The sequence below is a fragment of the Anser anser genome (genome assembly GCF_964211835.1).
Source record: "Anser anser genome assembly, chromosome: 4".
Taxonomy (NCBI): domain Eukaryota; kingdom Metazoa; phylum Chordata; class Aves; order Anseriformes; family Anatidae; genus Anser; species Anser anser.
Window position 1 is genome coordinate 9,215,473 of NC_139724.1, and position 22,504 is coordinate 9,237,976.

General features: G+C 44.8%; 2 protein-coding genes across 21 annotated transcripts in view; one reads left to right on the top strand and one right to left on the bottom strand.

Moving 5' to 3' along the window:
* Nucleotides 1-5,972, top strand: part of UNC5C (unc-5 netrin receptor C) — a 250,700-nt gene extending 244,728 nt beyond the window's left edge. For all 6 annotated transcript variants that reach the window (XM_083834564.1, XM_083834563.1, XM_083834566.1 and 3 more), the window contains 4 exons: nucleotides 1,872-2,021; nucleotides 2,351-2,515; nucleotides 5,156-5,334; nucleotides 5,560-5,972. In XM_083834564.1, coding sequence (XP_083690690.1) covers nucleotides 1,872-2,021; nucleotides 2,351-2,515; nucleotides 5,156-5,334; nucleotides 5,560-5,725 — 660 coding nt within the window. In that variant the 3' untranslated portion in view covers nucleotides 5,726-5,972. The remainder of the gene's footprint in view (nucleotides 1-1,871; nucleotides 2,022-2,350; nucleotides 2,516-5,155; nucleotides 5,335-5,559) is intronic.
* A 9,693-nt stretch (nucleotides 5,973-15,665) lies between these two features.
* BMPR1B (bone morphogenetic protein receptor type 1B) overlaps nucleotides 15,666-22,504 on the bottom strand; it is a 265,345-nt gene continuing 258,506 nt past the window's right edge. For 12 of the 15 annotated variants that reach the window (XM_083834570.1, XM_083834576.1, XM_083834577.1 and 9 more), the window contains 3 exons: nucleotides 21,534-21,664; nucleotides 19,860-19,907; nucleotides 15,666-19,586 (listed from right to left, as the gene is read on the bottom strand). In XM_083834570.1, the coding sequence (XP_083690696.1) occupies nucleotides 19,461-19,586; nucleotides 19,860-19,907; nucleotides 21,534-21,664 (305 nt within the window). In that variant the 3' untranslated portion in view covers nucleotides 15,666-19,460. The remainder of the gene's footprint in view (nucleotides 19,587-19,859; nucleotides 19,908-21,533; nucleotides 21,665-22,504) is intronic. The other 3 variants (XM_083834574.1, XM_083834573.1, XM_083834575.1) reach the window with 1 other exon arrangement.

Below are 22,504 nucleotides of genomic sequence, written 5' to 3' on the forward strand. Positions count from 1 at the left end.
CATAACAGACACGTCATCTTCTCTCAGTTATTTAATGCATATTTGTCCCTCTAACAAAGGTGCCTTTTTTTGTTGCATGCTTGTACTCCGTTAATGAGGAAGCTATTTCCAAATACAGGCCGTGGCTGTGTCAATGCTGCGGTTGAGGGAGCAATGTCTTGTGCAGTTCTCTCTCCTGGGAAGAGCATAGGACACAAGTCCTGGCTCGCGGGGGAGGCAAGAGGCGATGGGAAGGGTGGCAGGAGCCACCACAGCATGGGATGAGTGATGCTTAGGTCAGCTTTCAGCTCATGAGGGAAATGGAGGTGCCAGCCAAGAGGATGAGCACTGCTCTAAATAAAACGCCGTATGGCTCAAGCTCACCAGCAGGTCTTAAGGGTGATGGTGGCTACAAATTAATCCTGAATTAATTAGCTGAGCAGCATGGGAGAAGCGTGGGCTTCCAGTTGGAGAGGTTACAGTGAACCAGAGTGGCTACTGATGATAGGATATTGACACCAGGCACCCGGATCTGCGATGCTGAGATATTTGTCCCCACGGCAGCGCAGCCCCGAGGCTGGCCGTGGGTGGAGAGCGGGAGCCGGCAATTAGCGCACACACTGCCGCCAGCCTTCTGGTCATTCCAGGGAGGTAATTTGAACATAATGAAGATCTACAGTAATCAGATAATTGCTATCGATTGCTCTTTAGACGTCTTGACGAGGTAATTAGGGGGCACTGGAACTGACTCATTGGCATAACCTTAATCTAAAAGGTTTCCTGATTCTCTCTCTTTGCCTCTAATGGCTGATAAGCAAACATCGTTTTAGCTTTGGGATCTCTCAGGTACTGGGCTCACTGGGGACATAGGCTTTTCTGTTATGCTAACTAGATGCCAAACATGATCAAGAGTAGCTTGTTTCACCCTTAGCTAAATCAGAGGCTCCTTTAGTTAGCCTGGGCTAGCATCCCGGTTTTGTGTGCCCCTGCACTCCTTGCGTGTGTTCACTCTGTATGTGATTGGCTTTGGCTGTGTGAGGCTGCTTGTTTGGCTGGCTCTCGTAATTAAATATGACTGAGTTTGGCAGTGTTTGTTTCTAATGAAGCTCATGTAGGTGCCTTTGTACTGGCTCCTTCCATGTGGATTACAATTAGGCTGTTTCTCTGTAGACAACGGTCCACTGTGGTCTCATTAGTTAGAGGCATGTCTTTATTTTTAGCTGCAGAAAATGACCAGGCTCTTGGCTTAGTAGGTTTTAATTACACAATCAATATCTCAGTAACCCTTAACCTATGTATTTGTATGTACAAAATGCTATGTCATCGTGTCTTCCTCTTGTTTTGATTCCATCCTGCTCAATGGTTAGTCTCGGAGCAGGCGTCTGTACGGATCTGTCACAGAGCAGCTTGCCAGGAGGCTGCCAGATGCCGGATCAGCAGCATCCACAGGTCCCATATCAGCAGGACCTATGCAAATAAGAACTTCCTGAAGCAAAATAGTAAAGATGCTTTAGATGTCCAGTTTGGTGAGCAATGGAGAAGATGGATATATCTCCATATCCAAAATCTTTGCATTCAGTATAATCACATGCTGTTAAGATTGCTGTACCTTGGACATGACAGGTAACGGTGTGTCTCCTAAAGGAGACAAGGCTGCCTGTATCCCTCCTGGGCTGCTGTTGTGTGATGAGGACAAGGAGATTATCCTTAGATCCACTAGTGCAAGTCACAGGGAAATGTAACGCCATGAGGCATCTGTGCATGTTTTATCTAGCATACAAGTTACAGCATGCACAGCAGTCAGACTTGAGGAATCAGCAGACCAGTGTTGATGGCTTAATGTTGTCTTGACACAACCTGACCACTTTCTTCTTGTTATTGCCGTCCTGCAGGAGGTCCTCCAGCTCGAGCGGCAGATGGGTGGGCAGCTTTTGGAGGAACCCAAAACTTTGCATTTTAAGGGAAGCACCCACAACCTCCGCTTGTCCATTCATGACATTGCCCACTCTCTCTGGAAGAGCAAACTGCTGGCTAAATACCAGGTGAGCATCACAAACGTTGCATCCTAGTGGAGAGGCTTAAAGAAATACAGTGACATATGGTTTAAAAAACAGTAAGTGTGGACATTTTTTTCCCGGAGCATCTGCAGTGCCAGTAGCATGGAGCTGACCATCTCCAGTCATACAGCATCTGTGCTCTGGTCCTGCGAGGTGCCCCACTCCCCTCTTCTCAAGGCCATGTGGGAGCTGAGCCAATCCTCGACTGAAAAGGGATTGTGGAAAATGACTGATACTTTAAAAAAAAAAAAAAAGCCTCCTTGACTTTTTTTTTTTACTTTTTTTTTTTTTCTTCTCCTGCTTTTCTCCTGCAGGAGATTTCTTTTTACCACATCTGGAGCGGGTGCCAGAGGAACCTGCACTGCACCTTCACTCTGGAAAGGTTCAGCCTCAATACCCTGGAGCTGGTCTGCAAACTCTGCGTGCGGCAAGTCGAAGGAGAAGGGCAGATCTTCCAGCTGAACTGCTCCGTGTCAGAGGTAAGAGACATCAGTGTGTAAACACGGGAGGGCTAAGGGTGTATAGCCCTTCCCATTGCTACCTGGTTTGTACTTCCCATTTTCTTCCCAACTGCTGAGACGAACAGAAGGGGTGGATTAAGCCTTCGCTTTATATCTCCTCTTGCGTTTTCCCTTAGTTTCTCTCTGTATCCTCTCACCTGGCATGGAGCACCTCCCCTCAAGGAGGGAGGCAGTGATGGTCTCCCTGCTGGTACCCCCTTTCCGTGTCTGCGTGGAGGAGCTCTTTGCCTACCACTCCCTAATGCCTCTCACAAAGCACTGTGTGGTCCTGGCTCCCGGACAGGGAATACCAGATGGTCTACTTGCAACAGACTTTTCCCCTCAGACTTTGCTACTGCTACAAATCATGGCTATTATCTTTGACAGTTCTTCTTTTGCTGGCTGACATTTTCCAGTAGAAAAATGATCATAAGTTTTGGAGCATCTTTGCCATAGCTGAAAAATTTTAGCTCCTTGGGGCAGCAGAGCTTAGAGATGAGAAATAGTGATGCATTCAGGTGTGAAGCAGCATCGACTTCAGTGGATATGCTGGTGGCTTTTGTGCCCGGTACCTCCTGGGTGCTGCCTTGATTTTGAGGTCACTGTCATCCCTTAGCTGCTACTGGGCCAACACAGAGAAACAGAATAGAATTGCATTATAAACTGCCCCAGGTCCCAAAAGCTCATTCACCCTGCTCGAAGGCTGCTCCCTTCTCTTTATAAAGATTTAGTGTTAGGCAAAATGCATTTGGGAATTTAAACCACCTCCCACAGCAAACCTAGATCACATCCTCATCTTTTACCACTTCTGTTTACTATTTCCCTTCCTAATTTATTTTCATCTGTGTCTCCAAATCCCTTTGAAAATGAGTCGCTAGGTAGATAGCAGAGGAGGCATACTTAGAGGCATCCTTACCACCCAGCTGGAGTAGTTCATCCTGCGGCACCAGTACCTCAGTGGCTACTGACTTGGGAAGGGCTGGGAGGTGACAGACAAAAGTTACTGGTGACGTAGGGCCCCAGCAGTGTGTGTCATTACCCATAACATCTGCTTGGTTATTGGGTGTAAAGCTACATATTCAGCTGGGGACAACACAGCATTAAAGACAGATGGTAAAACAAGTATCATAAACAATTATTGTAATAAGTGCTGCATTGAGGTAATCTCTAATTTAACCTAACGGAGAAGAGAAAGAACTGAGAGTAACTTTAATGAAATGCAAATACAGACTATAATCATCTTCAGCTGCTTCTGTGTAATAGGGCCTGGTAATAGATTCAGGGGAAACGGGATAATATTCTTGTCTTGTGCTGTGATCGCATCTATCAGGGATGAATAGAGGGAGGGAATAATACTGCTGTTATCAAGGCTGCCCATTGCAAAATTGCTCCTTGTGATTGACACCAACTGACATTCCCAAGCCCAAAGGAGGACCTTGGGCTGCTAAGGGCTAGTAAGCAGGACTGGGTCAACTTCTACCAAAAATAATTAATAATAATAATAATAATAAAGCCACAAAATCTCAGCTTGTTTGATGGCAGAAATCACCTGGAAAAGCAAAGCATTAGGAAACTTAACTGTGGCTCCTCACAGTTTCTTCTGGTGCCTAGGTCACCACCACAGTATCTCAATGTGTCAATTGCGTGCCGTGGGCAGGAATAAAAAGGGAAGGTGGACTGTCTGTGATGCTAACATCCACCACCCTGTAGCTGCAGCCACTGACCCACCAGCACAGGTGAACCTAGAGGCATCTGTGGTGGCATCTGTGTCCTTTTGCCAGCTCCTGGGCAGCCCCTACTGCTGGAGGAGGAGGAGGAGGAGGACAGCTCATGGCCTGAAATGGTGGGGCTGGCCAGGCCAGCTTGCAAGGCAGGGCATTGCCTGATTTCGAGACAGTTTCAGGTTTTATGGTGCCTTCCCAGAAGCCAGTTTGACACAAAACAGCCAGACAGCTCAAGGAGGAACAAACAAATTGACATTTAAGGACGAGTATTTTGCTTCCCTCCAGCAGAGGCAGGGACAAAGCTGCTTCCCCTGTTTCTGCCAGCATCACCTCAGGCTGGTCGCACTGCAAATGAGAGAAATTGAAAACATAAATAGGAGCTGTGGAAGGAGAACAAGTCACTCCTGCCTCTTTTTCCAGGCTTCTGCCCCAAATAATTAACCAGCTCTCGTTGACCTCTGAGAGATTATTTTTTCACCCTAGCCAGGAAAGTTCAGTTCTGCCCTGGTAGTAGTAATTTGCTCTGAAATGTGTCAAAGTGCTTGATCTTTATTTCCAGAAAGTGATTAATTAAGCCAGGCACAATGCTGTCTAGCTACAGTAATCTTTGCCCTCAAAAATTAAAATAGAATAAAAATCTGCTGTCTACCCAAAGCTGACTATAAATATTTCTCTTTTTCTGCTAACATAGATGCTTGACTGACAGAACGCTGCTGCCCCTCTAACGCAAGTAAAAGCAATGAGTCTTAGGGGAGACACTTCTGTGATCGTTTTTGCATTCAGCAGCAAAACTGCTGGAGGTTTTTTGTTATTTTTGTTTTGTTTTGATGTTGTTGTTTTTTGGTGTTGTTGTTTTGGTGTTGTTGTGGTTTTTTTTCCTTCTTTCCACCCTCAGGAGCCAACTGGCATCGATTACCCCGTCATGGACTCAGCAGGCACCATCACCACGATAGTTGGCCCCAACGCATTCAGCATCCCCCTCCCGATCCGGCAGAAGCTCTGCAGCAGCCTGGATGCGCCCCAGACCAGGGGCCATGACTGGAGGATGCTGGCCCACAAGCTGAAACTGGACAGGTGAGCAGGGTCAAGCTAAACTCCCTCGGAGGTGTGTGCCAGAGGGGCCCCAGAAATGCCCTGCTGAGCTGAGCGACAGCAGATGTACCTACAGGCTGGTCAGAGTGATCAGACAAGGGATGAGCACCTTGACAGTGCTGGGGATGGTCTGAACCTGGACGAATCTGGGTATAAATTCATGCAGCTGAAAAAAATAAAAACAAGTCTCCTTTTGGCCTGTTGCAGGTACCTAAATTATTTTGCTACGAAATCGAGTCCCACCGGGGTGATCCTGGATCTCTGGGAAGCCCAGAATTTCCCCGACGGCAACCTGAGCATGCTGGCAGCAGTTCTGGAAGAAATGGGAAGACACGAAACCGTGGTTTCTTTGGCAGCAGAAGGAAATTACTGATGCAGCCTTGGCGTGAACAGGAAGGACAGACACAGGGAGCGGTAAAGCCCTGTTATTGCAAACGAAAATTGAAATGAAAACCCAGACCAATGAGTTACACAAGAGACATTTCAGAGAAGAAAGCAAGCAAACAAACAAAAAAATATACAGCCCTGACCTTCACATGTGCTCTCCTTGTACATTATCACAGGATCTAAGAGAAATCATGCAAAGTTGTACCTTGAAAATATAAATCAACCTAATGTTCCTCTTGGCTTGGCTGTACACTGCTTGGTACAGGATTTTACAGTTTCCTAGGAAACGCTTTTTATTGCTATCCAGATATATGGATAAACTTTCTTAACAATCCCAGTTTCTATGGATGTTGTTTACATCAAATTCTGGACAGGGGTAAGGAGACTGTCCATGGCTCTTTATATTTTTTGTTTAAAGCCATTCTAGACAAGGCTGTGGACAGTTGGTTGTGGCTATTTCAGATTATTGGTTTCTGGTGAATTCAGATTTTGGCTACAATTCCACGCATCGATTGTCTCACAATGATCCTCCTGTCATTATTCTGTTTCCTAGACCTACCTGTAAAAAAAAAAAAAAAAAAAGAAAAAAAAAATCTGTGTTTAAGAGGTGTGCATCTGGAAAGCAGGTACTCTGGGTGCTAAGCAGGAACACATGTACCGTTCCCATCCTTCCCCGAGGGAGCCCCACCGAGCTTTTGTGGAAAATGGCTGTAGGGCAGTGGGGACTGTAGGATAGGAGTCAATTTTTCTCAATTCAAAGTGTAACCAGACCCTTTCTATCCCTTTGTGATATGGTGGGGCCAGATATGCAATTCCGAGTAGTTGGGGGGTTGGGGGGGGAAAGAAACCCAGAAAAAAAAATAAAAAAGAGGATTTGCTATGATAATTATTTACTAATTAGTATCTAGTGCAAGGATTATAATGATTATTATTATTATCATTATTACTTTATTTGTAGTTCTGTCAGCAGCAGGATGAGTTGTTCCCATTTTTGTTGAGCCTGTTTTCCCCTTCTTGATGGTCTTCTAAGATGCTAGAAGAACCCTGTATGCCGGCTGTCCTTCCTTTCTCCAGCCATCCTCCAAAGTCCTCTGCCGGCCCACAAGGGTTGCTCACCCCGTGTTGTCCTTGCTGTGCTCAATGCCTGCCGCAAAGGTGGTGCAAACTGGTGATGCTTCACTGAAGTCACTGAGCTGTGCCTGCAAAGGCTCTAGCCCTGCACCCCTCTCTGCAGCCAGCTAGGACATTTGGCACCACCCCGATCTGCTGTCCTGGGAGCAGTCCTGGCCCTAAATGGCTGTGATGTCTTGCTTGGCCCCATCCATCCTCCCAGTCCAAATACGCAGAGCCCACCAGTACAGACGAAGGCATGCAACATATGGAGGTGCTGATGCTGACCACCCGATTTGTGTGCTCAGTGTGGCCTCCGTATGTCTTCTGTATTATCCCACCAGGAGCGTTTGTCCCTCTGCCACGTCCCTCCTGGCCACCGCAAACAGGGGATACGGGAGCTTGGCAAAAGGAGCTACCTATTGTTTCAATCAGTTGTCACTGCAAATATATTTCATTTTCTGCTCCGTGAAAAGACTACTTAGTACAGCACAGCGCATCGCATCGCAGTGCTTTTACTGCCAGCCCTGGTTGTCCTCTGCCCACTTTCTTCCCCAGTCCATCCGCTCCACACGTGTTCCCACTTCATGTTCTTCCTCAGACCTGAGCTGCTGGTTTTTGTTGTTGGATTTATTTATTTTTGTCATTTTTTTTTGGTGTGTCTGTTTGTTTGCTTTTCCCAAGGCTTTCAAAACTGCGCCTTTAAAGGTAACTTTGAAAATGTCATTGGTCAAAATGAAAGGAAAATTTCATCTGACCTTTTTCCCGTTTGACATTTCCATAGGCTTGGGATGTTTTGTTTTTAATTTCTCAGCTCCCTGACACCAGCGGTGCTTTCATTACACGCTGGGCAGTGTTCACAAAGCACTCTTTTTCTCAGCAGTTACCCAGCAGCTAGCAAACCAGACTTCCAGTCAAATCCAGGGACCAGAGGACATAAATTTTAACTTTCCACATCAGTTGAAAGTTGCACATTTTGCCTGTGTAATCCCCTCCTTCTGTGAACACGGAGATGCCAAGGGCATCCTTTCCACAAACATCCATTAAGTTTTTCACCTTGGGCAGCTTATGCAGCACTCTGCAATGCTAATGGAAATCTTGCTTTCAACTTCAGGAGGCTTCGACTGGGGCTTCCAGCTCTGCCCTTTTCCTGCAGCTTTTTACCCATCTTGGAGCTATAATACAGCTCCAGGTCTTAGCTTTTCTCCCTCCTGTGCCCTGTTCAGGTGTAACTACTTGTATCTAGTGCGTGCTTCTTCACCGTTCCTGTGCATTCTTCCCGTGTGACTCCTCTTCCAAGGCAGGTGCATGATCTTAACTTTCAGCTCCTTCCCCTTTTCATCTCAGTCTGTTATCCGGCGTCCAGGATCACTTGTACTCCCTGTGTACACTGTGTTATTTTGCTAGGTGGGCAACGTGTGCGCCCTTCTCCCTGGGGCCTTGCAGAGAAGTGTCCCGTAGCTATCTGCATCACTTCACGACGATGCTCCTTTTGCCAGCTATCTGACCTATCCCACCCCCAATGCACTCTTCAAGGGAAATTGATGATTAATATTCTTAAAATATTCTGAATCTGGGGCATTATCCTTCTGTTGCTCTAAAAGGGATTTATATGGAGGGAGGAGTATCCACAGGGAATGGCAGTGGGGGACATCACAGGGAGATGGAGCTGGTCTTCTTCCATCCTGCCTGCTCAGAAACCTTTCCTTGCCTGCTGCTGTCCCGGGACAGTTTCTCCCTCCGCTGCTCCGTCAGCCTTTGCAGGGACCACGCAAGCTGCCCCTCGGTTCCTCCGCAGATCCACATCTCATCGCAGCAGCTCTGCCATCGCTGCTCGCACGAGCTCCCTCCCCAGCTAAAGCTCCCCGCACTCATTCTTCTTCTTTTTCGATTTCTTCCGAGGCCAAGCCTCGTGGCAGGGCACGCAGCTGGGGAGAGGGCTTTGGGACGGGGCTCTGGACCCCCTGGTGTCCCCCCAAGCCAGGAGAGAGGGGAGCAGGGCCAGCCAGCCGTGCTGGCGAGGCATTTTGGTGGTCCCTCTGCCTGAAGTGCGTGGACACACTGCCATCTCGTGGGGCAGCGCCCGATCGCGACCACGACGGCTTCGTTGGCCAGAGAAACATCGTCCCGGCAAGAAGGGCTTCCCCTGGGACGGCTCTTCCAAACGGCCCATCGGTTTGGCAGGCAGGACCAGCTCCTGCGAGTTATTGTAATGTTTTCCGTGTCAGGTGAGCGCGTTTGGTTTAGAAAATGACTGCAGGCTTCTTATCCTCCGGTTGTCGCTACTTTTTTAAGTGCTTATCCTTTTGGTTGTCCACCCTCGGTTGCGTGCTGTAGCAGTTTTGCTGCTCTTCACACCATCTCTTCGTTACATGTTGATTGCTAGTGATATAAATAATATATATATATTATATAAATATATATAAAATATCTACTGACTTCAAGGAAAACCTTTGATTTCTGAGTTAGAAACACTATTGGAGGCAGTCCTTTTCACCTGATTTTCTTCAGTTCTTCTTGTGTTGTGTTCTTGTAAAAGTGGCTGTCAGTGTATAGGGTAAGTTTGGTTTTTTTGTTTTGTTTTGTTTTGTTTAAAAAAAAAAACAAAACTGACACAGCCAATCCATTGTATCACACCAAACAGTGCAAGATCTAAGTATTGTTTTAATGACTCCTGAAAGTTTTGAGGCAGTGAGGGTCTCTTGTGTCAAGATTTGCTTCCATGGGAGACTAAGACTTTTCTGAATCGCTGACAGAAATGCAGACACTCATGAGACATGTTGGAGTCTGGGATGCGCACAGAGCAAAACATGTCTGTTACTTGGGTTTCTTGCTATTTCTGTTGCTTACATATAGAATAAATGTATTTACATGCTGTAAGCCCGTCATTGTGGACAGTGTCCTAATGTCTCGTATTGCTACCTAAAATAGTTTCTTTTGGGTTCTCCTTTTCTTCTTGTTTTGGGGGGTGGGGTGGAATGGGGCAATAATGGGGGGGGGGGGGCAGGGGGAGGGCCTTTAGACCATTGTATGCTCTAGCCAAGTAGGTACCGCAGCCCTGAGGTTAGTTTTAAACAAGATGATATTGTTGATTTTTTTTGCTCCCGTGGCCAGGGCACTTTGTCAACTATCTTACTGTTGTCAACTGTTCAGAAGTCTTTTCAAGTATCACTCTGGCTCTTATCTGGCCCCAGAGTGACTAATTGTTTGCAGGCTGGCTTGCTTAATATCAGGTGGTGCAGAGATGAAAACCAAACCTTTGGCCCTTCTCCCACAAGGGCTCCAATGAGGTATTGACTTTGGCGTCACCACCACAATCCATTCCTAGCTTGTGTGTTAAAGCTTGAGTTCATAAATTTAGCTGCATTGCAGGTTTTTAAATGCTGAAGCATGTATCTTTGACATTCTTTGTCGTGGGATTCTCAGAGAAATGCAAAGTTTGTGTATGTGTATAATATATATACATACAGAGAGAAGAGAAAATAAAGGACACCTACTGCTGGAGGCTTTTAGCTCTGATGTGAGTCGTGGGCATCCTCTTATGAACAACCTTTTCTTGTGAAGGTGAAAATTCAGTGCGGTATCATCACTGCAAAGTCATTTAGGCAGTGCTGTAAGAGCCAACAGTGTGAAAACTGGCAAAGAAATAGAGTTGGATTTGAACCAAAGCCACAGAAATGAGCTCTCAAGTTTGGTAGGTCAAGCTCCTTGCTTGAAAGAGGATCATGCAGTTTATTTACTTACTTGTCCTTTAAGCTTGGCACCTGTTCCCTGAAATCTGAAAAATACCTTTACCTGGAAGTCCTTTGATAAGTTCCGACTGTACAAAAAAGCAATGATAATTCAGAGTTTCCACTAACCTCTATCACTGAATAGGTATTTCACATTTTCCGTGATGCTGGTTAAATGTATTTAATAGTGGTTTAGTCCCCTCGGCTGTTTACAAAGAAACTAATTGTTGTGTGCACTGTACCCAAGGCCTTTTCTCCAAGAGCATCCTGTAGCCATGGCAGGCAAGTAGCTTCTGGAAGGCCGTGAAGAAGCAGGATGTCACGTGTAGTCATGCAGGGACATCCCACAGCGGTGAGGTGCTTCTCTGAGGGCTCGCGCGTTGGTCTCCAGCTGCTGGCTTGCAGCTGGTGGGACAATAGCCCATAGATGAGAAAAGCTTGCACGGCCTCTTTGGTTGCTGCCAGCTGGCTCTTGCTACAGCTTGCCAGTAAATTTTGAGAGCTTAAACAATAAGAATAAAAAGCAAAATCAGTCTGGAAAGTAAACAAAATTAGAAAGAATGAGGAGCAAAACAGTCTTCTCCCATTTAGCTTGCAAGTCACCTTGGAAAAAAACACCCCCAAAGAGTCCATACCCTACATCTAAGCAGGGTGCGTAACGCAGTTGAGAAGTTATGGCATTAACATTTCAGTACACCTGTGTGGTCAACTTGTTTGCTAACATATGTTCTGTCTGTTAATGTTGAAGAGTACAAAGACTGTACTTTTGGTACCTTTCTAAAGCATGGAAGGAGGGCCCATAAGAAATAACAAGCCTGTGCGACCCAGGCCGAGATGTATTATGTTTCTCCCTCCTGTTCACGTGTCTCAGCTTTGCAGCTCTGCCAGGGTTTGTGGGATTTGTTTTCTTTGCTACTCAGACATGGAGAACTATTTTGGTTTTGATTTCCCTATTGCTGTATCTTCTATGCAACTCCTTTTCTAAAGACTTACTACCAGATAAGTGCTAGCCATTGCATTATTTGTATTGCTGTACAGTGGAGGTGTGGTTTACTAGTTCTGAGTGTGCCTCTTACCCCCCTCCCTTTTTCTCCTTCCCTCTGTTTGTAAATGCCTGCATTTATTCTGTCAGCCTGACATGTACAAAGTGTAAGAAAGAATTTTTAAACAGGTAATAAATTATATTTATAAGCAACTGGAAAAAAAAATACACCACTACCTTGTGTTCAATTGTTTAGTTCCTGGAAGCTTGGAAGGAATGAGGAGCCTTTTATTTAGTTTCTTAAAAAAAAAAAAATCTGCTCAAAAGAAATGCTTCTGTGCATAAAATGTCTTTGTGATGCAGTCTATCTTGTAACATGCTGTTCAGGACAGCAGCTCTCAACTCAAGCCAATCTTCCCATGGAAAACAGACTAAGACCCAGGGAGCAACCACCCCAGGCAATGTTCTTGGGGTTTTCATTTCATTGCCACAGTCAAAGGCGGAGAAAAGCAACAGACAGGAAAACACATCCTCAGGTGCTGAGCTGGCTGCCTGGTGAGCCCAACACTGCCCTCCCCACCTCCAGCCCTTCGGTTATGGACGGGAGAAGCCCAGTACGAAGGCAGCAGCCCAGGAGGCAAACTAAAACCAGTGTGGGTGCTTCTGTCTAGTGGACACCTGCTCATGTCCAAGTTAGATGGTTATAATGGCCAAATACTGATTTTCATCCTTCTCGCACCCATCCCCTACTATCAGAGATGGTTGTTTCTCACCAGTTTTTAGACATGCTGTGCTCAGTATTAAATTGTACAAATTTGTAAGAGACAATTCCTAGAATAGCCACGTGGCTGCTCCTTCATGGGGTGGCAGTGGGGAAATGGTCCTCTCTTGCCACCAGCCCCTCGGCGATGGGTAAGCCACGGGTTGAGGAGCTCACCTTGCCCACAACAGAGGTAATATAGCGGCCTATGTGCAAAAGCAAAACAGCCAACAACCCAAAAAGCTGGGACGTTGTCAATCAGCATATCAGCCAGGCCCTGAAGGCCAGCTGGAATAGGTCACACCTTTAAAATAACCAGGCGCCCCTGTGCTTGGATTACAGAAAGCTTTTCCTGGGATCTAAGGTGTCTTTATTCATCTTTCCTCCTATAGACATTGCTAATGTGATCTCCAGTGGTGGCCAAGTGGCAAGTGCTTGGGCTGCTCTGCCTGTGTGGGACACCACTGGGCTGTTGAGCAGACCTCAGCGAAGCCTGTCACCACAAGGCCACCAGTGGGGGATGGCTGCTCCGTTTCCCCGGCTTCTCTGCCACAAGTGGGATGTGGGCAATCCGCCCGCTGGCTCCTGCAGTTTGTTTGCACGTAGCCTGCAGTAACTCTCTGCGGGAGGCTGGGTGCAGCCCTGGCTCGCCTGGTTTCCCTTGCAGCGATCGGGGCCGGAGCTGGGGCCTGGCAGGACCGGCCTGTTACAGAGCCAAGGCCTAACACTGCAGGCAAAACACTGGGCACTGCTGAGGCACACCGAGGACAGCACAAGCTCCAGTGATGTGTTTACTCGGTCCAAAAGCCACTGGACTTTTGGCAGTGTGGAAGGCGAACTGTTCACCCTTCTCTTTCAATCTTGTGATTATCCTCTTTGTCACAGGAAGTGGTAGATTACATATGACAGGACGTGCGGCCATGACACAAAAGGAGGATCTGTAGCCTAAGGGGCACGGGGAGTAACTTCTGTGGTAAATTTGGCTTAAGAAAGCTGAGCTGCAGGCAGGGTTTATGTCTGTGAAATGAAGATGCCTGCTTTGGATACCAGTCACTGCCTGTATATTTCATGGTGTCTGACAGATTTCCAGTTTTCCCTTTGCATGTTTAGCTTTTACAGAAGACAAGCTCCTTTCCTTTCATCCCACTATTCCTGTCCTGTCTGTGTGTACTACTGAGCTTGAATTTTCCTGGGGTTTTTGACATCCCTGCAGATTGTATCTGCTGCAGCTTGCAGTCTCTGCCCTGTCCAAGCAGTTTCTTCCTTATCTAGAGGGATTTTTTTCTCGAGGTACCTCATCTCTTGGTATTTTTCTTGAGACTCCTGGAAGGTCTGTTCTTGATGTTTCTGTATTTGAAGGTGGGACTGCAACTCTCCTTCCCGTGTAGCAAAAGGCACAAGGAAGCTGAGCTCCAGTTTTGGCTGGGGACAGTAGCATGACTCTGTCAACCATGAATGAAAGCAGGACAGTCCCGGCAACACCTGCAGCTGAAGAAGATTTAAGCACAGGTACAGGCTGGGTGGAGAATGGATTGAGAACAGCCCTGAGGAGAAGGACCTGAGGGTGAAGGTTGATGAGAAGCTCAACATGAGCTGGCAATGTGCACTTAGCCCAGAAAGCCAACCGTATCCTGGGCTGCATCAAAAGAAGTGTGGCCTGCAGGGTGAGTGAGGTGATTCTCCTGCTCTACTCAGAGCCTCCTGGAGAGCTGCGTTCAGCCTTGGGCCCCCAGCACAAGAAGGACATGGATGCATTAGAGCGAGTCCAGAGGAGGGCCACGAGGATGATCAGAGACCTGAAGCACCTCTCCGATGAAGAAAGGCTGAGGGAGCTGAAGTTGTTCAGCCTGGAGAAGAGAAGGCTCTGGGGAGGCTTTGCAGTACCTAAATGGGGCCTACAGGAAAGCTGGGGAGGGACTCTGTCAGGGATATATGTGGAGGGATAGCACAAGGCGGGAATGGTTTTAAACTAAAAAATGGTAGATTTAGGTTAGATATAAGGAAGAAATTCTTTACTCTGAGGGTGGTGAGGCCTTGGAACAGGTTGCCCAGAGAAGCTGTGGATGCCCCATCCCTGGAAGTGTTCAAGGCCAGGCTGGATGGGGCTTTGGGCAACGTGGCCTAGTGTGAAGTGTCCCTGCTCATGGCAGGGGTTGGAAGTAGCTGATCTTTATGGTTCTTTCCAACCCAAATCATTCTGTGATTCTACGAAAATACAAGTATTTAAGCCCAAGGTTAAATAATAGCCAGACACCTAGCAAACAGGAGGGAAAATAAGAACAGTATAGTACTGCCCCAAAAAGCCAAACCTAGAAAATATCAAGACCCAGAGGCAGAGCTGGTAGAGAAAGGCAGAGACAAATGGAGGTGACACAACACATCACAAGGACCATGTAATGTCAGCATAGCCAGCTGTACCACCACAAGACAAGGTGCAGTCACAGGAAAAAGGCAGCTCAACAAGAAAAATGCTGTTTACAGGCTTCTCTGAAAATAACTGGCAAGGTGATACACACTCATAAACACTGAGCTACACGATACATGCTGAAACGTGGCAGTGCAGAAGAGAAGAGAGCACAGGAAGTAAATATATATACAGCTATGTATATGAATGTATAGATACATGCACTCTAATGCCTCTAAGCACTAAGCATTGCCATGTTTCAGCTGATGCAGTATATGTAAGCTGCAACTTTTTTTTTATTTTATTTTTTTCTGAAGCACAAGGCTGGAAAATTGCGCATCAGTCAGTGCACAGATTACCTTCTGTGCCTCTTGTGCTATTAAAAATAGTAGTGATAATTCATAAATACATAGGGGAAAGAAGGGATGGGGGGGGCTCACAAAAATATTATTCAAATGCCAAATTTCTATAGATTTACATAATCAGCCACAAAATGCAAGCAACTGCTCTATTAGTGATAACACTATTTTAATTGCTATTTCTCTCTTCACTGAGTTGTGAAAGGAGTGATTTTTTTATTTTTTTTTTAATGCCAGTGGAAACACACAGCGTCTTACTGTTTACTTCTTTGTTCAAAAGGCAAACCTTAGAGAAATAAAAAAAAATAAAATGTGTCATGGTCAAAATAATCTAACCAGTGAAATGAAACCCGAAGGTAGTGCTTTTCAAATATATGAAAAGTAAACAGAAATAAAAGCAATCTCTTTCATGGGGGGATGGAAACAATTTTATTTGGGGAATGTTAAAACAACCATATACAATTTGAACAAATACAATAGAACAGTTTGCTCCCCAAGTTTTCTAATTACAGTATTTACAGGTTTGATAAGGCACTGGTTCTCAAAAAAGAACACCAAGTAGTTTCTTAGTCTATATATCATCAACCTTTTCTTTAATAGAAATAACTTTGTGCTAGAGAAAGGATAGCAGTTGCTAGATGGCATTTCTCTTCCTCTTTTTTTTTTTTTTTTAAACTTCTTCTCCCACTTACCTATGCCATCTTAACTATATGCCAATAAGACACTAAACTTCCCTCAGTGATTTACATTGGAAAACTGGATTTCCAAACCTGTGGGCACTGAAACTATGGTTATCTTCACCACTGATTTCGAAGCCCAAATCAAAACATACTGTGAAACTACCAAAATCTGGAAGAGACATTAAAAGGCTACAGAAGTGGTAAAATAAATGTACTAATGTGTAGTCACTAGACACGTTCAAACCATAATAATTTCATTTGGAGTGTTGCATAAAGTCAGCCATGCAGCCGGCAACTCAAATGTCACCGTGCTAAAAGAAATGACTTCCAAGCTTGCCTCAGGCCATTTTCTGGCCTTAGGAATATCATTTTACAGTATCATTGATTATACTGGGCAGGAGATTTGAGAGGGAAATCTCACCTTTTGAGTCTAGGGAGAAAATAGGCAGGCACTACTTACATAACTGCAGAACCCCTGCTTTCTCAGATGTGTGTCTCCTCATATATATATATATATATTTTCCTATATAGCACCGTTGCAGTGATTTGTCAGTTATGCATTTTCATAAATAAATATTATGTTTTATTTAGTGCTTTATCCTCCATAATAGTTTACTCTTAATCCACATACTGGAGTTATTCCAGACTCCCAACTGAATATATATATATTTTATATATATATATATAAAAACACATAAACTTGAACACTTAACATATACACTTTATGTAACCTATCAACCAGTATCTTAGATCCCTTTCTCTTGGACTGAAAAAAATAAGACTTGTTCAGAAAAAACAGCGCCTGGACCTTTCTCTCACAGCACACTGACAGCACGTGCTGGGGGCTTGGAGGGGCAGTACATCTAGCAAACCATTGGCAGGAGTCATCACCAGGCAGCAAAACCCCCACCAAAACACTTCCAGGGAAATAAATGATAATTAAAAATGTTAAAAAGAAATCTATTTGAGCAAAACAGATGTGAAACATAATGCAGCAGGAGAAAGGCATCCTGCTGTGTGACCTGCAGGGACTGGGCTCGGAGGTGCCTTGTGTAGGATTGATGAAGCCTACCCCTTACTGCTAGGAAATCAGCATGATGTCCCCATTTCCACAAGTTTTACCCCCTCGCCAGCCATGGCAGGACCAGCCCTGGCCATCAGCCTTGCATAGGTGCATTTCTCATTGGCTTTGACGGAACAAAGAAAACCCAGCTCCTCTGGGACTCAGTTTGTTTCATAAGGCAAAGGGCATGAAGGCAAAAGGTAAAATGAGTTAATATGGAAACCCTTTGACTCAAGTCACTAAGACAAAAAGGTACGTTTTTGGCCACAGGTCTTCAAGCGAAGGCACCCAAAGAGGGCAGCAAATTCAGCCCTCACTAATGCAAGCATTCTGTTTATTAAAGACAGTGGAAACCAGCATTTCCCCTCTGGGGCTGGGATTTGGCTTACTATTAATTCTCAGAGATTTTCTTTTAGTGTTGCTTTGTATTTTTGGGTATAGGGAAACTGGAAAGCAAAAAAAAAAAAAAAGAAAGCACTCTAATTAATGAAAATCCTCTGATTAAACTTTAACACCTATAATCGTGTAGGTCTTGCTGGTTCTCTTGAACTTCACGCATTTTTCTCCACTAGCTTGAAAGTATTAAATGGTAATTTTTCAAACTAGAAAAATACCTTCAGGGAGCTACGAAGCTAAACCCCAATTATATTTACCTACCTACCACAAATACATCAGTTTTGTCCAAAAAGGGAAGGAAAAAAAACAGCATTACATAAATGCTGAGGATAAATCCAGCATGACAAGTATTTCAGTTCTGAAATAGGTTTAGCATAATCAAAGCAGCATTTGTAAGGACCTATTTCAAAATTAAACTGAACACTACCTAGGGAAACAGGACATAGGAGGGCTAAAATATGAAATAATAAGAAAATAAAGAGTAAAATGGCAGATCCCACACAGCTCATCTTTGATAATCTGATGAAGAACAGAGACCTTTCCAAAGAAAATACTTCATAGGGAATATTTTGTCATCTTGTTACCTCTCATTTCCCCTTCTATAGTTTTAACATTGCAGCAGCTGTTGCAGCCCCAGGAAGGAGGAATGGAGAAAGATGGAAAATTGTTTCCTGCTGTTCTCCTCTGAAAACTCCTCTTGCTGTGAGATACTACACAGCCCCAGGTTGGTGGTGCAGACTGCCACTAGTGTGCAGGCTTCGAGGCTGCTGGAAAGCCATCAAAATAATAAGGCAGCTTAACTTCCAGCCAAAATGTTCAGTGTGTGGTGCCCTGGTGATGCTGAGAGTGAAGAGGTGTTTCGGGATGAATTCTGAGACAGTGTCTGTCCCACAGAACCAGCCACGAAGTGTTTCTTTACAACCCTCACTGAAGTGATGATCACCTTGAGGTGGTCCAACACCAGCACTGGAGGTCCTGCCTGTGGCTGGACGTAGGGCATCAAGCCCAAGAGGAGCATGGGGCCCAGCTTGTGCTGCACGCCCAAGTCCCAAACTCCTCCTCCATGCCAGCTTTTGCTGCAGCCAGGGGGCTCTTTTTGTGCTTTGTGGCAAAAAGGACTGACCCAAAATAAATGGGATTTTTTTCAGGTCTTTGCTTTCCCTTAAAAAGGGAACATGGATTTTTATTTTTTTTTTCAAGCTGTGGTTGTACACGGATACTTCACTTTTACACAAGAAGTTAATAATTGTTCTTCACAAGGAACTTTCTCCTACCCACTGGACTTGTTTGTATGTTCCAGCAGTTTCATTTACCAGCAGTTTCCCTCATTAACAAAAGTCTAGTAAGCAGATCCAAGTGTGTAAACTTGCTCCTCTTGTTTCCACTCACTCAAAATGTTTCATTCTGCAGTGGGTGGAAAAGAAAACTAAGAAGGGCACTTGTTTATCATGCTGGTACCACCTTCGTGAGATTTCCTGGAAGCACAAAGAGCTTCTTAAACAACTCACACCGTGCCTGCCACGTTCACATGGATTCTGATGGTCTTCAGTGAAGTGTGATATCCTCAGTGACAACCCACCCACAAGACTTCATCAACCCGTGTCTACAATGGTGGAGAAATATTTGGGCTCTATCTATACTGGGAGAACAACTCACATACGAAGGGCTGTGGGAAGGCAGCTTTTAGGATGGTTTGCATTGCAGCTTCCCTAAACTGCACAGACCCTCTCTCTTTTTTAAATGCTGGAGTGCAAGAGTCTCTTCATAAATGAAAAAGTCACTTTGCTTTCATCTTCAGCACAGTTTCTTTCTTTCTTTTTTTTTTTTAATGTAACAATATACATCTTATTTACTTCTAACCAAAGGTTTTATTTTCATAAAATTTAAAGCAGTATCTTTTTAAACAATCAAAATAATAATAATAACAATAATAATAATAAAATAATAAGTGGCTTTCATGGAAAGCAACATGCATAATCTTAAACCAGTTACTAAAACTGTATTTCCCCGTGTAAACAAGGACAGACAAGCCTCTTCCAACCTTGTATGTCAAAATTCAGCTGATTTTTACCAAGGACAGTCTCCTCAAAAGCTGTCAAACAAACTTACAGTTGCTCTTAAATACGACTGCACTCGAGGTACTTATCAGTGAGGACTGCTGGTACCTCTCCACGACTTCTGCCTGCAAGAGAAAGTCCGTTTCCGTGGGTCTTCACGAGAGCTGTCTTTTGCTCCATCAGAGCTTAATGTCCTGCGACTCTGACATTTTGGCAAGCGTCTTCTTGACTCGCAGGGCCGTGAGCCGGGACGCAGGGTTGTGGGCCCAGCACTCCATCATGAGCTTCCCCATCTGTCGCAGGCACTGTGGAGGGAAACAGAACGAAAATCAATGGAAGATGAGACTGCAGCGGGTGGCAATGGTGGAAAACTAAAGAGAAGAGGTCTTTTCTAATGGCAGCCAAAAAGACTTGCATGCTGGCTTTCAGAACAACCACGCGTCCCTGCTCTGCGCCTACCACCTCCTTCCAAACACACAGCACCACACTCGTGAGACTACCCTGTCACCCTGCAGAGTTACTTTGCCTGAAAACTTCCTTGCTACGATAGGGAAAGAAAAGTTATCCATCCTGTCCACCTTGTTCTCCACTTCCACAAGGGTCCTGGCCCAGAAGCAGTGCAGACCCTGAAAGGCATTAAGGATAATACTTACTAGCAGTGCCAGACCAGCTTTACTTACTGTTCCTACAATAATATACAAATTTATAGTATATTAAAATAATACATAACCAACCTAATTTTATAATAATATAGTAATAATTATTATTCCAGAATAAACACATTTTTATAAACAGATTTTGGTCATACACTAGCCTTTGTGCACTAACACGTTTGCCTCTCATTGGTAGAAATCCTGAAGTGGGATTACTGGTTACACTAACCAATTAACCAGGAAGAGTAACTTCAACGTGCCTCCTCAACCCTCAGTACATGGGTGAGGAGATCAAACACATACTTTGTGCCCCGGCACAAAAGTCTTCCTAGGAATCGATACCAACCACGCTTCCTCTGGTGTTTCCACCCTGTCTGAAGGCTCTGATGGGTGTGATGAGTGAGAGGATGGGTTCTTGGGCAGATCCTCCCACACTGGTCATTGCACAAGCCTCTGGTCATGCAGGGAGGTTGTTTTATTTTTCCCTCACATACCCAAATCGCCCACAATTTGTGTAACCTCAGTCTTTCATTTACCTGCAGAATGTTCATCTAAACACTGCTATTCCCAAATGACAGCTGTCTTCTGTAACTGTAGAAGACTTTAGAGCATTAAACTGTACCAATTAACATGATTAATGACCCCTCTATAGCCTTGCTACTGCAGTTGGCAGGCTTGCCTGTGGTATATCAACTGTTCATCTCCAGTTCCTCCAGCACAACGTTGCTTCATTACAAACTCTCAGTGGTGAGAGATCAGGTTCTCTCCCACCCCTCACACATCCAAATTTGACTTTGGAAAGCATTCTTTGGCATTCCGACATCTCTTCTGAAAGGCTGCATCTGTAGGCCTGTACGCTACAATGTGAAGAGGTACATGAGTGTTGTTTCTCTAAGATGAAAGGGCTGCTCTTCTGTGCAGCCTGGATGCAGTGCTTTCATTGCATATCAATACCTTAATAATGAACTGCAATATCAAGTGCTAATGTTAATGTAAAATCATGGCAAAATCGCGTTTCCAAGTCTGCACACCTGTGATCACAGAAAAGCCGTATGCTCACTTCATTTCAACTAGACAGAAGAAATTTGTTTCTTTAAAAAAAAAAAAAAAGGAAACAAGGTTGGAATCACATCCAATACATCAGCACACACTGAAGTTGCTGCCAGTATACCACGTACACCCCCAGTGCACTCCACTATAAAATAATTTCTCTTGCAAATTTTTTGGCTAGCTACCGATTTAATGTTATTAATGTTGAGAGCGGAAAGCAAAACTAGAGTGCTAGACGAAAACAGAGTGACTAGAAAGGTCTAAGTACAGCCTGCTATCATTATGTGAACTGTTAGCAAACAAAAAAACCTGCTCACAAATACCACAGGCAACAGCCCCTGGGGCTCTCAACACCTGCAGTTTCAATGGGGATGGCTGAGAACATTGGTCTCCTTCCCAAGCCCTGTTGCATCAGTGCTGAAGTTCCTCCTCACTCAAAATGACACACAATTAGGTCAATCTCGCTCATTCTGACTAAAGCTGTCACAAATTCAGGCCCAGAACAAGTTGAGTATTAAAGCCCAGGCTGTGTTTTAAAGGGGATGGTACCTCATCACTGCTCCATCTGTTGGGAAATGAAGGGCGCAGTCTCTTGATGCACACTATCTCCCGCATGTCCTCATAGGAGGGGTCGCTGGGCACAAGGTCATGGTATGGAAGCTGGTATTCTTCAACTATTCCTGAAAGAAACAAGCAGATGCAAATCACTTACAGAAGACATTTTCCACTATCCTCTTCCCTTTTCTTTTTTTTTTTAATCACGTGGACCATAAAGTGTTGTCCTCTGCCATGCAGCCAGCTTTGTCTACTTTGCTTTAATTCTCATTCAGTTTTGGCCTTTACTACTTGAGTTTCATGAACATACTGCAGTGAGCAGCCATAGAGCATACTAGCTCATGGCTTTGCTGGAGAGGAAGCTTATTTTCTGATCCTTTGCCATTCTTGTCCAGTGTAGGGCGGCAGGGCGTGCATACCCCGCAGCCAGAGACACCCTGCATACCCATTATTCACCTACTGCTCCCTCTGATTCCAGCCATCCCTTCTCCTGAAATGAATTTTCTTGGAGTTACATCAAAGATAGCATAGGGTGTAATATGCTGAGAAAATATCCTTACTGTTTAACGATTAGATGCGTTTCCAAAAGGGACTTTGCTGCCCTGGAAGTTTACACTACAGCCAAGCTCCAATGTAATCATTAGTTACTTGCCAAGTGAGACTCTTTGTGTCACTGCTGTCCAGTCTAGCAATCTCCAATAAGTTACCATAAAAAAAGAACATTTTTTTTTAGCAATGGGCCCATATCAGAGTAATTAGGAAGATAGTAAACCCTGAGTTAGGTTTCCCTCATATCAGTGGGCCTGGTATATATTAACTATCTGCCTTTTCAGAAAATGGCAAGGCGTTCTTTCTGCACAGTAATGATGACGATGGCATTACAGAATTTACACAGCATCACTGCAATATACGTTACCAATGTGTAAACACAGGGATCACTTTGCTCACCAGTGAAATTCAGCTCC